The following is a 16,292-nucleotide window of genomic DNA, read 5'->3' as shown; positions in this document are numbered from 1 at the left end:
CTAACTGTCTTACCTAAAATTTTGCAGGCAAGTACTGCCTAGGCAGAAAGAGGTCGGCTAAGACTCATAAAAAAGAAACTACGCAGTTTGATTTTGATATAGCAGTGCAGCCAAGAAAAATAAATCTAAAAATAATATTAAAATTTGAATAAAAGAACAGGTTGTAACAGCACTACACACCAGTGATTTTTTTTTTCTTTTTTTCACAGACTTTGCTTATAGCATCATTTTGTCTGCTTACTAAAACTACGATATACACTTTAAGTTAAACTATACCTATATTCTACACAATTTTACACTCTGGTAGAAATGTATTCGTTTGCGTGCGGTGTATCGGTTATACTGAAAATTTTGTATTCACAATTTACTGATATTTAGATTTTTTTTTTTTTATGATGGACATAAAAAAAATTGTTAACTTACTTCAAGCGTATCCAATCTTTAATGTTGAAAAGTGATTTTTTTCTAACTTAAGTTACAACGTTTACATGGATATTTAAAATTTGAAAACTTTTTGTTTCACCATATTGCCTATTTCCGTTTTAAACAGCGTTGTTCTTTTAATGAACATTTCAATATTTAAGCAATTATTTTCTTTTTAAATCATTATACAAATGTTGATTCGTTTTTTGAAATTCAGTATAATTATTTTGCCTTTTTTCTAACCAGCCATTTCTTAAATGAATGTGTCTTCACATTATTACATCACATAGCTGGAGATCTTCATTCATCTCATCTTTTAATTGAACCATCTCTCTTGAAAGTGTTTTCTGAAATTTTGAAAGAAGATATTGAATTGGACCAAGTAAGTTTTATCCATTTTAAAAGAGAAATCGTGGGAAAGGCTAGAGCAAGTTTTATCCTTTATTGAAGAACCATGCTATACTGTTTGTAAATAGAATAGGCATCTCAAAGTTACAAGATCTCCTCACTTTAGCTTATCCATTACCCTGATTATGGCTAATGCTGCTTTTACCCTACACAAGTATAGTCAAACTTTAAACTGAAGCGTAATGCCTTCGAAAAAAGTAAGATTTGGCAAATCCAAGTAGAATGGAAAGGAAAAATGAGTTGAAAGCACATAATCTTGAGAATTCTATTCTGTTTACAACGAGTATGGCTTGAACTAATTAGGACCATTTATTTTCCATATTACCAAAAATTCATATTCTCCTATATTGTAACATAAATAGAAAAACAGTGTCTGAATAAAATGCATTGAAAATAATTAACGTTTTCACACCCTGGGCGATGCTGAAAACGGCTGCTTATATTCTATTTACAACGAGTATGGTTTGAACTAATTAGGACCATTTATTTTCCATATTACCAAAAATTCATATTTTCCTATATTGTAACATAAAGAGAAAAACAGTGTCTGAATTAAATGCATTGAAAATTATTAACGTTTTCACACCCTGGACAATACTGAAAACGGCTGCTGAACTAAATTTTGGAAAAGGAATCTAAATTTAAAAGAAATAGCTTATTTTTCCTCTTGAATTGTCTTGCTTGTTTAGTCATAATGCTGTATAAAATTGCATTTTATATTTCAAATTATAATATTTCTAGCAGAAATTATAAAATCTGTATCAACCCTAAATGTTAATTTAAGAAACATATGAAGAAGATAAATAACAAATGGCATACAAATATATGAGCCTAAACATTTGAATTTATTTTTTGAACTTTAGCAGAACAGTTTTATAGACTCTTCCAAATCAAATGTGTTTGAGATTTCATTTTCCATAGAAATTATTGCCAAAGAATTTAGTCTCTCTTGTGTTATTGTAGACCTTAAATAACTTTTTGTAGCTTTAAATTTGCTAAAAGAACGTTTAATACTTGCTATAGATAGTGGGATTATTAACAATATTCTTAAACTTATCTACAATTTTGAAAAAATATCTTTTAAGCTGTTCTCATGAATGAACATTATGAGATCAATTGGATATAAATTGTATTATTATTTCTCTCTTATAATTGTACATGTTTAAATAATATTTTAAAGGAATTTTCTATTCAATATATGCTATTTTGTTAAAAATTATATTATGAAAGGAAAAATTATTGTTTACTGCCGCAACAAAATTATAAGTTTATAAACATTTTTATTCATTTATAAATTCATTCTCTGATTTCATCATTCAGTGAAATGCCTTTGAATGACTTGCCAATAAACAAATTCACTACAGTATATTGCTGACTCGTTAATATACCTTTTGGTGATCCACTTTATATAAAATGTTTATGAAATATATACTATCTTTAAAATAACCGTTTAAAATAAACTAAAAATGGCTTTGTATAAAATACAATTGTAAAAGAACAAATGGTCATTATAATAATAGAAAATTTTAAATTATTATTGATATCAAGTAATTTTTGAGAAAAATGAGATGTTTTTCTACCCAGACTTATATAGTTTTTGAAACTATATATAAAAATTAATAAAAACCTACACGTAACATATATTACAACAATAATAAAAGTTTAGATAAATCAAATTATGAAGCTATGGATGCTGCTATTAGCAAATATTTGTAGAGAAAAAGAAGTCTTACTTTAGTTTCCCAGAAAATATTTTAATTACCTTTTTAAATATATATCAAATAAAAAATTATGTAAAATATTTTAAGAATGAATTGATGTTTACTAAGATCTTGGCAATTATCTAATCTTTACTAATTATCTTGGAAATTTACCTTTCCATCTTGTTTCTAAATAGCCCTTCAAAAAATCTGGTGAAATTTTGATGAAAAATTTAAGTTAAAATTATATTTTAAGATGAAAAGGACATATTTTCTACAGGAAATATAAAGATTTATATCAACAAAGTCACATTATATCAAAAGAGCATTTGGGACACAGGTTCACATGTACAGTGCACAAAGAAACGAAAAATTAACGAAACACTTCAAATAACTTTTGATTTAATGATAGGATTTTGATGTACTGGGGCTCAAAGGTTTGAGGGGTTGACCTCAAACATGCTAATTAGTGCAGATGGTATTTTAGCTGCAAAACCAGACATACTGTTTGTCTACGATAGGTACTCTGACCGCCACAAAGTCTGCGACAGTCTGGTGCTATGGAAACAAGAAGAGGGCATTTTAGGGAGGGTAGCTTTGATGATAGCTTGTATGGGAAGTATACCAGATTGGCTGCCTCAGCCACCAGCAGGAGACTTATTTAATCTGATTCAATAACTTTTTAAAAGATTCACATGGATATTTCTTTCTTACTTAAAAAGATTCTCTTTACTCAATCGTTTGCTATTTTTTATATACAAATGGGAAAAAAAGAAGAAAAAAAGTTTACTTTTATTTATTACGAATGTTCATTGATTATTAGATGGTTTAATTTCTAAACTTGGACATTTTTTAAAGCAGTTAATTTCTTTTATTGAGTTTTCTGGAAAAAGTGAAGTGCTTAAACTTATTAACTCTGATTTTAAAAGGAGATAAAACTTTTGCTGAAAATAGAAATAGTTCACTTTATCTGTGCCGAAAAAATATTAAATATCTTTGTTTTTATTATTATTTTTTTTTAAACTGAAAGCAAGTTACCGCAAATAGGATGAAGTCTAAAACTATCAACGATGATTTTTATCAACACCCATCAAACCATCTGAAAGTCTTTTTTTTGTTGTTTAAATTACGCTTTCTTACTCGTATTTGAATGTAACTTGTATAGTTTTTCTCACTATTTATTAAAAAAATGTTTCAGGAGCGAATACTTATTTCTCTTCACTTTAGAGATAACACAATAGACCGAAGAAAGAGGTCTCATTTTCTCTCGCCGAAACTAGTCTTAAAGAGAGACCCGCACCCCTACTTGAAATAATCATAACTCGTTACCATAGTCACCGCCACACCTCCAGACGAATGTCTGTCAGAGTACCTATCGAAGACAAACAGTAAATCCTACTGTCTCTGACTAAACATGCCTTTTTTGGGATGAATTGTGATAATTATGATTCCTGACTGGCAAAATATTTGTGGNCCTCCAGACGAATGTCTGTCAGAGTACCTATGGTAGACAAACAGTAAATCCTACTGTCTCTGACTAAACATGCCTTTTTTGGGATGAATTGTGATAATTATGATTCCTGACTGGCAAAATATTTGTGGTAACCACAATCTGAGAAGAATTGTCCTAATTGTTTTTAAATATCCTCCTATAAAAATCTGCTGAAATTTGGATGATAAATTAATTAAGAGAACATTTTAAGCACATGCTCGCGTGTACAGTACACTAAAACAATTTAATAACTTTTGATTTAATGATCAGATTTTAACTTATTAAGACTCAATGGTTTGAGAGGATGACCTCGAATATGCCAATTAGTTAGCACAGGTGATATTTTAAATGTCAAAATCAGACAGAGAAACGTACTTTCTCTGAATAAATATACCTTTTTTTTTTCAATGGATTATCATGATTATGATTCCTGACCCCCAAAATCTAGGGGGTAGCTGCAGCCTGGGTAATATGGTCCTAGTTGTTTGGTTGTTATTTTTTGCGCATTTCACCACAGTTCCAGAACTTCTAAAGCAAATTTTTAAAAAATTGTCCGCAATTATAAAATTCGATCATACAATTATAATTCCTTGCAAAAAACCTTTAATACTTTATTTAATTTAATAATAGTCAGAATAATTTTGAATTGTGAGGTATAAAAATTTTTACATAATTTTAAAGAACGTAATTTTACATGACAAAATACAAAATCAGTCGCTTAGCTCGTTTGATATGGAATTTTAACTATTTATTAAAATTTGATTTCTGTGGAAGTTCTTCAGAAATTATGTATAGAACTAAAGAAAATGTTGTTGAAGAAGTTACTATACACGCAGCAATGATATAGAGAAAACTTGTGTACAGGGCAAGCCATCGGACCAGCGCATAGTGAATATTTCTGAAAGATTATTTGTCTCGTCCATTGGGCCTGTCCAAGTTATCTAGTCTATCCATTGAAGACCAAGAGATCGACTGGATAATTTAGAGAGTAATTAGTGAATTGGGTGATTTTAGAATGCTATCTTTACTTGACTAAAATTATAAATTCTATTCTTTAAATCATATTGAATACAAATACTTTTCTCAAAAAGTTATATCTATCATTATGTTATTCTCAAAGGTTATGTTAATGCAGAGATCTCTGAAGTCTTTTAATAGAATAATGAGTTTTGAAAACAGCTTTCTTCTGTTTCTCAGCTTTTGAATTCATTATAATGTCTTTTTTTCGACTAAGCTCTTCAGTCATTAGCAATACATATTTATAGAATCATGATCTAGATACCGCTGACAAAGTAAAATAAGTTTTCAAACCACTGATGCTTACATAAACTTTCTAATCAAGAATTGAAGATGGTGACATTCAGCAAATCATGTCATTTTTTTAAATTTTATAACGGTAATTGAAGAAATGTCCAAATTTTGAGTTTACATTCAGTTTTGAGTTCACCAATGTTCAACTCCATAGTCTTGTAATTTTAAACAAAATTCAGAAGACAGGGGTACACCTGGTTCAAGTATTAAGAGAAATTATGTCATTAAGAGATCCCGTTATAATGACTTAGGGAGATCGTGAGACAAGTGAGCCCTACATTTCAAAGAGACTGGGGGATCTGCACCAGTTTTATTCAAAGAAAAATTTTTCTTTTAAAAATTACTTTTTTTAAATTAATTTTTAGTATTGAAATTTGAATGTTTAGCTTTTTATTTCATTCTTATTGTCATTGCTTTTGAAAACAGTTCCAGAAGCCCCACACGTAAGAGCTACATTTTAATACAAATCAATTATAGAACTAGGAAAAAGAATCTTAATAAGATTATTAAAGCAAGACTCTTAAAGTAAAAGGAAATTTACACATGTGTTATCCGACAAAAAGACATTCTGATGAAAATTATAGTTTAATGAAGCTAAATAATTTAAAATGGAAAAAAATTCAGAATTTTAACTAAATTTGAGAGTGACCCTTTTCCCATTGAATTTACAATGTTTACTTAAATATAAAACATAACTTTCTTTTCTATGCTAGCATGTTTGATTTTAATTTCAGTATCAAGAAGATTTGATTATGTACATACTCACTAAATTTAGCCGTGAAGTTCAAACAAAATTTATAAAAGAGCAACAGATTAAAAAAGGAGGAAGCAAATTAAGGTATGTTACTTTTAATATCTTTGTAAGTTTAATACGTCAAGAAAAAAAATGAATCATAAAATGCTAGAAACACATTTTACAAATAGTTTTATTCATTTATAACTGTTGCTGGTTGATTTTTGTAGCATAAATTATACTATATTTGAAATAAATATTTGCGGAAATTTAAAAATTTAATGCAAAAGAGTTTAAGCGCAATTAATACCAAATAATCTAAAATTGTGAGATAGTCTAAGTGGTTTCTACGTGGCAGAATAATTTTGAAAGCACTTTGAAACAAGAAATCTCTGTTTAAAGAAAATCGTGATCAAACTTATCGATCTTTAAATGTACAGAATTTTGCAGGTTATTAAATAATCAGCATTAACTGAAACTGTAACAGGAGTATTTTCTATTAATTAAATTTTATATCATTAAGAATGTAAGATGGAAAAAATATTTAGAATATATATTGGCAAGTGTACTCAGAGGTTCTGCAAGAGATTTTCGATAGTGCCGTGGCGCTTTTGCCGAAAAATACGGTACATGCAGCTGGGAGGAAATGTTGACCGCACAAAAAATGTGCATGTGGAGGATTGCTTTTCCCTCTCTTCCCACCAGACTTGGTAGACACCTACACTTTAGTTAACAATCTCCAATTCAGTTTCTGTGATAGATTAAACCTCTTCCTTTTTCCCTCTCTCGTTTCTCATTTATGGTATAACATCAATCCTCTACCCTAAATATCAGGATAACTATTTTTAGAAGCAAATTCATAAAGAAATTTCCAAAAAAAGAACTTTCAAATAGTGTAGTAAGGAAAGAGCACTTTTTGGTACTGATTGCCAATCATTATTTGTGTAAAACTACAGGGGGGGGGCGTTTTTTCACGGCAGAGCATTTTATCAAATAATGTTTCTAATCAGAAGCCTTTAATAAAAAAAATTAGCTTTCTTTAGGTCATCTCTTACCTGCTTCAATGTTTGTTGGAAAAAGCATAATAAAATATATAATGTGTTAATTTTTAATTTTTCAACTTGTAAAATTTTTAAAAACTATATAATTCTATATCTTGGAGTGATAATCATGCTTTGTTTATCATTGTAAATGCTTCTAATTGAATAGCGATGACTCCTCAATCAATAGCAGTGTTAGCAGTCATTGTTTACTTATTGAAGAAGACGATGACTTATTTTGGTGGTACCTACAATTTGAACAAGACAAAGATCCAGTCTCCAGAATTTCTGAACATCTTCCTACATCAAAACAAGATGCAAGTAGCTATATAAATTGAAAATATAAATGATTAGAATAGCATGCTTCATTGCATGTATTTCCCCATATCTTCTAGTGTGCCATTTAAGTAAGCTGTTTTGTGTTCACTCTTATATTGACTACAACAGTGTCCTCTGCTTGTTTTGTTGATGAATCTTTTCCATCACTCATATAATTTCCTATACATATATCCTTGAAATGATCAAACAAAATTTAAGAAAAATAATTAAAACTCTTGTTACCTTTGTAAGATATGATGAGATTCATTGAAGGATTTAAACATGAATATCAACTCATTTATAATACATGAAAATTCATCACTGGAATTTGATCTATCATGTTTAATGTAGCACTTTTCAGTAAGCAAAAATTATCTACCAAATATACTTTTATTGTTAAACTGATTCTCATGAATGCTACTGAATTCCATACACTTTACATTAGGTATTTCTTTGTCCCATGAATTATTTTTTGTAATAATTTTCCGTTATTTATTACACTATTTACTAGTTTACAGCTGTGTACTAGTTAACAGGTAAAACATGTTAAAAAAACAATGAAAAATAGTTAAGTTTTAAAATTTATTAGTATAGGATAAACTAGATATTTGAACACTCTTGAAAACTATGTTACAGTATAGGTTGTGCAAACATAAAAAGAAAAATCTAAATATTAATTTGTGAAACTGCAAATTAATTTAATCCTATCTTCGAATAAATAAACTCGTCTTTTGAAGTAATTATAAGCAACTCTCTCCAAACATCCTAATAGGGTGAATTGTTTACAATGAGTCATTAACTTAAAAACTATCGTATTTTTTTTTTAACAATTAAGTTTGTTTCTATTCTGGTTCAAGAACTTCAAACTGACTTAGCTGTTATAAAATCAACACTATGGTTCAAAGCCATTTATATTCCACCATAAAATATTTCAAAATTTCATACAGTCTTATTAAATTATTAATAAAAATAAGTTACTTCATTTATTTTTTTATTTCTGTAAAATGCAAAAGAAATGAGTTTATTTGCTTTGAACTGTCTTAATTGTCCCTTTGTTGTGTTACTGTTCTTCAGATTAGACTCATAGCCCGAAAAATATTGTCATTTCCACTTTTGCTTTCGTCAAAAGATTCACGTGTTTGCAAAAGGGGACCCTTAAAATACTTTCTGATTATATTAAAATTTTACTAATCCTTAATTAACATTTAATTGAGCTTTTTTTTAACATTGGTTATTTTGACAGATATTTAATTGAACATTGCAAATAATATTGAAATAGTTATTTTTTTTAATTTCTTGACATTTTGATGCAATAGTGGACCCTTAAGACATATTTGAATTATTCTGAAATTCAGTATTATTTGACTCGTTCATAAAGAGCTCTGATTTAACGAAAACCCTGATTTAATGAGCAAATCCAAAATGCTTGGATGGTACAATGTTAAGCCTATTGGAACATAACTTTCTTTAAACGAGCAAACCCCAGTTTTAGGGAGCAATTTTTTGTGATTAATCAAATTTCTACATACTTTCACCTCTCCAGTAGTTAATCTCTACTTGGAAAAATTTCTTTAACATTCCAAAGACAACTGAAAGTTAGGATAAGCCAACTAAATGTCATAAAATTTGGTATTTTAATGTCATTTACTGCAGTGATTAGACAAACATAAAAAAAGAGAATAACTTGATTTTATGATCCAAGTTGATGACAATTCCTTAGCATCTGCTTACTTTTCTGCTTCAATGTCCTAACTAATTAAAGTGGTAACGAAATAACAATTAAGATCAGCAATAATACTTTTTAATGTTGTCAATACCGTATCAAAATTATTTTAAATCAAATTTATTAAAACAAGTATAGAGAATAACATGAGATTTATCACCATTTTAAATAAATCTTCCCAATTTAAAAAAGAATTCTATGCTTGTTCCCCTCGTATTGAAAAAAACGTGATGAAGAGAGTTACAAAGGTTAATTGAGTATCCTGCCAATACATGTAGGCATCCTTATTTTCTTTTTTGTATTTTTACAATTTTAACACCAATCTGAAGGGACTATAACAAAGTTATAAAAAGTCCACATTTGAAGAAAAAAATAAATACTGTCATTTATTTATACCATAGTAGTTTTGAATTATTCCTTATCTCGGAGTTTTCTTGGACAGAACATCAGCAATCTTTTTTTTAAAAAAAAGAAATTTTAAAATTTATTTAAATGTTTCCTACTCACTAAATGGAACTTAAATACACGTACCAAAATGTAAGTTGAATTTGTTTTTGAAACTACTTCATTATTTTTTATATGTTGATAGTACCAAAATGACCTAAGTATGATGGCTTATACTTAATTTTATGTTAACCCATCTGGTACTTAGAACAACTGACAAAAAAAAAGGATGTTAACGTCATGTGGTTTTTATGGGCTTGTAATCGTCAGCAGAGTTTCAAGCTGGGAATTCTTTAACATCCTCTGCATAGTACTGATGTAGCACAGCAAATCCAAAATTCACCTTATTTTTTGATACACCTTTGTCAATCAACAAGTTAGTTGAATCCCAAATCTTCTAAAACGGAATGTAAGTATTTTAATATTGACCTAATACGTAAGTTCAGTTTTTAAATTTTCTATCGAAATTTTTTTTAAAATTAATTTTTGGAATCTCTGAACTTATATATGTGATGTATCAGAAAAATTATATACAGTGAAACCTCCGTTAAGCGGACATTCATGGGACCAAAAAATTTGTCTGTTTATGAGAGTTGTTCGATTACGGGAAGTGTACCCTAATAACGAAATTTAACACCGTGAATTGTTTTTAGAATATTTTCAAAGAAGTAGAAATAATTAAATAATATCTACAAGGATACTATAAATATCTACAAGAATATTTATTAAACTATAAGAAAGATAAAAAAGAATATATAAAGAAGTTTGATATAAATACATAATTATGGATGTAGCTACAGATAAATAAATAAATAAATATAATTTTCCTATTAGCATAGATACTCAAGTTAGACATATGATACCGAATAGGAGCTTTCTGTCCTCAGTCCGTTTCAGTTATGTATTAGCTTTACATCCCCTTACACCTACTTATCATTTGATAGGGAACATGGTTAATACCTTCTTGAAAAAAAACCTCCATTGATTCACAGCAAAAAAAGTAATGCATACCTGTAAGTCAGGAGGACCTATGGAGTTGATTATTCACAACTGATCAGCTATCAAGTGTCTGAATAAATGTTTCATTTATATAAACACCTCAACAAATACTTCTGCTCTCTTTTTTTTACCCCAGTTGTGTTAAATACAATCTTCAAATTGATAAGAAAATTAAAAAAAATTTCAATGGGGAAGAAGTATTGAGAGATGTCATTTCAACTCGAGGGATCTCATAACCTGTGTGGTCCAGATGAAAAGATGCCGATGTCAGAATTATTTCAGGAGTGCAGTACCGTTTTCTCTCCTTTCTTTTCAAAGATAAGGCAAAGTGACAGGAGAAAGATTGATTTTTCAGTGGTGAAANGTCATTTCAACTCGAGGGATCTCATAACCTGTGTGGTCCAGATGAAAAGATTCCGATGTCAGAATTATTTCAGGAGTGCTGTACCGTTTTCTCTCCTTTCTTTTCAAAGATAAGGCAAAGTGACAGGAGAAAGATTGATTTTTCAGTGGTGAAATAACCTAACAATATTTTTAGTTATGGATAACGCAAAAAATTTTATTTACATGCTTTAAAAATGGTGAAAAGTTGCATTTTATTAGCTTGCAATTTAACGTAAAAATAGTTCCTTTTTCAAATTTAGAAAAAGTAGTGTCCGGCTTGTAGAGATAGAAAACAACGTTTCAGGACCAAAATGACTGACCGCGTCCGGTTACGGGAGTGTCCGCTTTGCGGAGAATGTACATAATGGTTTATTCATAGAAGATTCTCGGGGAATTAAAAATATGTCCGTATTGAGAGGCGTCCGTCTTGCAGGAGTGTCCATAACAGGAGGTTTCACTGTATTTATTTTTACCTTTTATGTTGAACTAAAATATCTTTGTTGAACAAAGTTGAATCCTCCTGTAGTTAATTTCTTAATTTTGAATTATTAAATTTTTTAAATAATTTTTCTACCCATTTTAAAGTTATATGTTTGTGTTTAGATTCTGAGTAAGCTGCAGATAAAAGGATTTGTTTCAGTTGAAAAACTCAAGTTATTGAAGGAAAAAATGGTAACTATTATTTTTGGTATATTTATAAATTACAATAAGCAACATTCCAAATATTCTCCATATTACAAAGTCTTAGGATAAATAATCTTTTGAAGTTTATCTTTCCAATTTTAATCATTTTTGTAAGAAAGTTGCAATTGAGTTTCAGTATAACCAATTCGCTCTCCTCTTTTCATGTTCCCAGTTTGAGAAAAATTTGCCTGATTCATTCTGCTTATCAGTAGAATTCTTTATAAATCATTCCATATTCTCACTTCAAATACTCCTTCAATGACATGTTAAAACTTTTTGTTTTATTAAAAGTAAAAATTATATAGATTAAAAATTTTGTAACTTTTACTTGAATAACAGTAAAAATGCTGTTTCTCCATGTAACAAAATTTTCTCTATAGTGATTTTTTTATTATCTGAAACTGTCAAAACTATCAGTTAGCAATTTTTAATAAAAGGAGTCTTGACATAGATTCAAACATGAATTTTTTTAAAAATAGAAATGAGCTTTTTCATATAGTTCCATTTTCATTAATCATCATTCTTGTCATCTTGTAAATCTAATTGCATAACAATCATGACAAAAAATTTTATAAATGTCCACATAAAAGAAAATTCGGTGAGCAAAAACAACATTAGTTTCTAATGAAGGGCAGATGCATTTCAGTTTGATTTGACAAATAGTTGATTTTTGATGGTTTTAAACATTTTTTTTTCGCTTTCATTGGTTTCCATATTGTTTAGTTAAAGTCTAATAACCTTTCTTTTAATTTAAATGTTAATTTGCAGCCCCTTATGAGAACAGGTTTTTACTTCATTCCTTGTTCTAAAATAAACCATATTTTAAAATGAACCTTCATTTCTTATTTCGAAATAAGCAAATATGTATATTAAAGTTAGTCATTATGGAACACCCTGTATAAATTACACATATCGCTACCATGAGTAAAAAAAATTTTATTAAAAATATGGATTTTGTTTTGGAATTAGACATTTTTACAGACGCAACTTTAAAGCCAAGCAATAAGAAAATATATTTGACAATTTCCAAAAGATTTTAGTAAAGTTAAGAAATTAATATAAGCAAAAAAAATTTTTAAAAAGCCATTTAAATCTAACAAATGACTAGTGAGTAAAACGGTACTGAAAACATAGAAATATTTTTGATTGCCTCATGAAACTTAAAGGTGTTTCTAAAAACCATGTTTCAACTGCTCTCTGTTTTCTCAAGAAATCCAAATAAATATTTTGTTGTTTTCACATGAGTCTTCTTTTCTAATGATTCTTTAGATTGGGATAAAGTTTTTTATTCGTTTAAATATTGATTTGTGAGCCCTATTGTGTTTTTTACTTCATCTTAGACATGGATTTTGAAATTATATATTAACATGTTGAGCATTTTTTTGGAAATCCCCTTACTCACACTGATTAGCACTCATATTGTTGTATAGCATTGTAAGGTGTACTACTAACAGATTGAAATAAATAAAAATTAGGTAATTTTTAACTAATTTTTCATTAATTTCTTTAAATGATGTAAAATTTTTTACTTTTATATCATATATTAAACTGCTAGTCCTCCATAACAGACATGGTCTAAGCAGAAAGTTCTATGTCAGTCACGAATGACTGGTGTGGCACTGAACAAGTTAAAGGGGGGTTTTTTTGTTGATAATATTACATACCTTATACAATGCAGATACTCTATATATTTTTAAAGCGCAAAAGTTCAACAATGTACTAGGCAATGTATATAAAAGAAAACAAATTTATAAAAATGATATATTTTGTTCAAAGATAGTATTGCTTTGTATATATGTATATTTGTAATATTTTAAAACAGAAGGCAGCTCAAGATTCAAAACTTGAAGCTATACCAAATGAAGATCTTTCTCAAATCTCAATTTTTGACGATGATGTAACACTTCTTTTACGAACATTAGTGCAAGCTGGTGAAAGGCAGCATCTGATTTGGCTTCAAGATGTCCTTCTTGAAACTTGTTATGTTAAGTTAGGTATGTTCTGTTTTACAAACTTTTTGTCAGCTGAAGCTTCAAAACCTAAATGAATCAATCATATTCTGCAAATATTACTCAACTATTCCTTGAAATTACCTACTATTACAGCTCTATGATTTGTAGCCAACATTTTCTATGCTGATAATGAAATTTGTGCAAAACTTTTAAATTAAAAAAATTAGCATTTTCTTCTTAAAAGAAATCATTTGTTCTTTTAACTTTTTAATATTCTAAAAATTACTCCATTCTTGCATTGTTAAAAAAATTGTAATTTTCATCAGAAGAAAAAATCTCTTTAAATTGGCATTTTTTTAAACTTAAAAAAATTCTTACTTACACGAATCTCATGTTTTGCTAACACTCATAGCAAAAGGATTTGAGAATTGAGTAACTTTTTGACTGTCTCAAATCCAAACTATGTTTTTAACTAAAATTTAAACGCTTTTAGTTAAGTTCACAAGTACCAAACGTTTTTGTTTCACTGCCATTTTCTATCACCGTATCATTTTAGATTGTTTTGTATTTTCGTTGCTTAAAAACAGTTTATTAAAACTCTAAAAACTATTTTATTTTTGAATCTTATTTTACTTCAGCTTTCCAAGGAAGAGAACAATAGCATTTTTTAAAAATGAAGCTTACCGTGGATTTAATAAGTCATAAAAATGTTAAAACTCAGAAAAAAACTATGGTCAAAGTTGCCGAAAATATAAAATACTAATTGAGATAATTTATCAACCCTTCTTTGTTACTAAGTAGTTGTTTTTTTTTTACAAATGCAGATTTTAATGTTATTTTCTTCGATAGGTTTGAATGAGGATGCAGCAGAATCTATTGTTCTCCATTCTATAAGTAAGTAAAAAGTTACAATAATGTATACATATATATTATAATGTTGAGAAAACATGGAAAAAATTACGGAATAATGAAAAAAAGAAAGAATAAAAATGAATAAAAACACAGAAAGAGAAGATATAATCTTTTCATCAGCTTACACAACTATATCGGCAAAAAAGAGTGCTTTCTAATATTGTATCTATATAGCCAAAACAAAATATATCAATACAATAGTGTAAGCAGCACTCAAAAAAATGTTTGAAACAAAATAAAATAGAACACATTGAGTAATAAATATGACGCATAAACAGAAAATAAAATGTGAAGAAAACAGAACAAAACATAAAACGAAGTCTATAAAGCGAGTAATGAATTCAAATGAACTTACACGAACGGGAAAATTTTTAAGAAGGATTTAAAATATTTTTTGACCAGATTGCCAGATTACAAAATATGAAAACAGAACCGCAAATTGAGTTGAAATTGAAAATAGAGGGGTTTTGTTTTATAGTGTGTTATAACTGCAATACTGAAGCGTGTTTGATTTGTTAGTTTCCAAGGATGGGCCGAAAATGGATGTGCGCAAGGTGATATTATACTGGATAATTTAATTAACATTTATGGCAGTTTTTAATAGCCTGAAAGTATATAAGGAAATATAGGTAGAGGCAGAACAAGAAATTCCCCAGAAAATCAGAGATATTAACTCATTTACTTATGCAGGGGTGCCACTCTAAAAAAATTTCAAGACTGAACTCATTTTTTGACCAAATAATACTGTCTAGCATTGTTTACCAAACTTTTAGAAATTTATAGCACACTGACACCAAAATTTACCTTTCCTTGTTATTAGCCTATTAAATCAATAATTTGATTATTTCTTCTAATTTTTTATTTTATGTTTTTTTAACAAACAAAACGAAAATAACAGCCAACCTTGTATATTTTTTAACAACCTGAAACCATTCGTATTCCTGTTTTTCACTTCACCATTACTTATTTTTTGCTCTAGCACTATAATTCTTTCTTTTTTAAAAAAATAATCTTGATTTAACTTTGACCAGCATGACGATAGGTTATGGTGGAGGAAGCAAATTAGAGCAGACTTAGATTCATTAATAGTACAAAATTTAATTATACAAGTAGATAAAGTTCAGACAATCCCATTTGTCAAGACTTTAAAGAATGAGATTTAGTGAAGCTGACAAAAAGAAGATAAATTAAAGTCCTGACATCAATACCATATCATATGTTTTCATTAAGATAGAATATTTTTTTATTTCGACAAAAAAAAAATTACAAAATTTCTAATGAAAAAAAAAAAAGAAAATTTTTTTTAATTGATAGAATTTATTAGTCTATTGAATTTTCTCAAGACTGATTTCAGTCCCTAGGACTGAAAAGTGGCACCCATGCTTATGTTACCTATGTGTGACACAAAAACCTGTGTCAGAAAACTGGAAAAATCAAAGCATATGATATTTATCGATAAAACAATTTCTTTTTTAGACAGATCTATGACATTTAATACTTAAAGGTTTTGATTTTAGCTTCAATTCATAAAGTAGTGCTAAAACTATTATACTTAAATATTCAACGATAAGAACAGGAGAACTGAATTTATATTAAAGACGCAAAATAAAAGTCATAATTGTAGATCAACTATCATAATTACACAGATGTACAGTCCGCAAAAAAAAAACGAATCACCCTGAATAACTTTCGTTGTAATGATCGGATTTTCACGAACTAAGTGTCAATCTTAATGGTGTTTGGGGGTGACCTCAAATATGCTAATTAAT

At 28.5% G+C, this 16,292-nt stretch overlaps 1 protein-coding gene across 2 annotated transcripts in view; it reads left to right on the top strand.

Moving 5' to 3' along the window:
- Positions 1–16,292, top strand: part of LOC107440384 (timeless) — a 110,745-nt gene that overhangs the window by 75,288 nt on the left and 19,165 nt on the right. For both annotated transcript variants that reach the window (XM_071187525.1, XM_071187526.1), the window contains exons 16-21: positions 670–805; positions 6,069–6,172; positions 7,277–7,424; positions 11,579–11,647; positions 13,482–13,653; positions 14,461–14,505. In XM_071187525.1, the coding sequence (XP_071043626.1) occupies positions 670–805; positions 6,069–6,172; positions 7,277–7,424; positions 11,579–11,647; positions 13,482–13,653; positions 14,461–14,505 (674 nt within the window). The remainder of the gene's footprint in view (positions 1–669; positions 806–6,068; positions 6,173–7,276; positions 7,425–11,578; positions 11,648–13,481; positions 13,654–14,460; positions 14,506–16,292) is intronic.

The sequence above is a fragment of the Parasteatoda tepidariorum genome, chromosome X1, assembly GCF_043381705.1.
Source record: "Parasteatoda tepidariorum isolate YZ-2023 chromosome X1, CAS_Ptep_4.0, whole genome shotgun sequence".
Classification (NCBI taxonomy): domain Eukaryota; kingdom Metazoa; phylum Arthropoda; class Arachnida; order Araneae; family Theridiidae; genus Parasteatoda; species Parasteatoda tepidariorum.
Note: the sequence above shows the minus strand (reverse complement) of the source record. Positions and strands in the feature narration are given on the sequence as shown.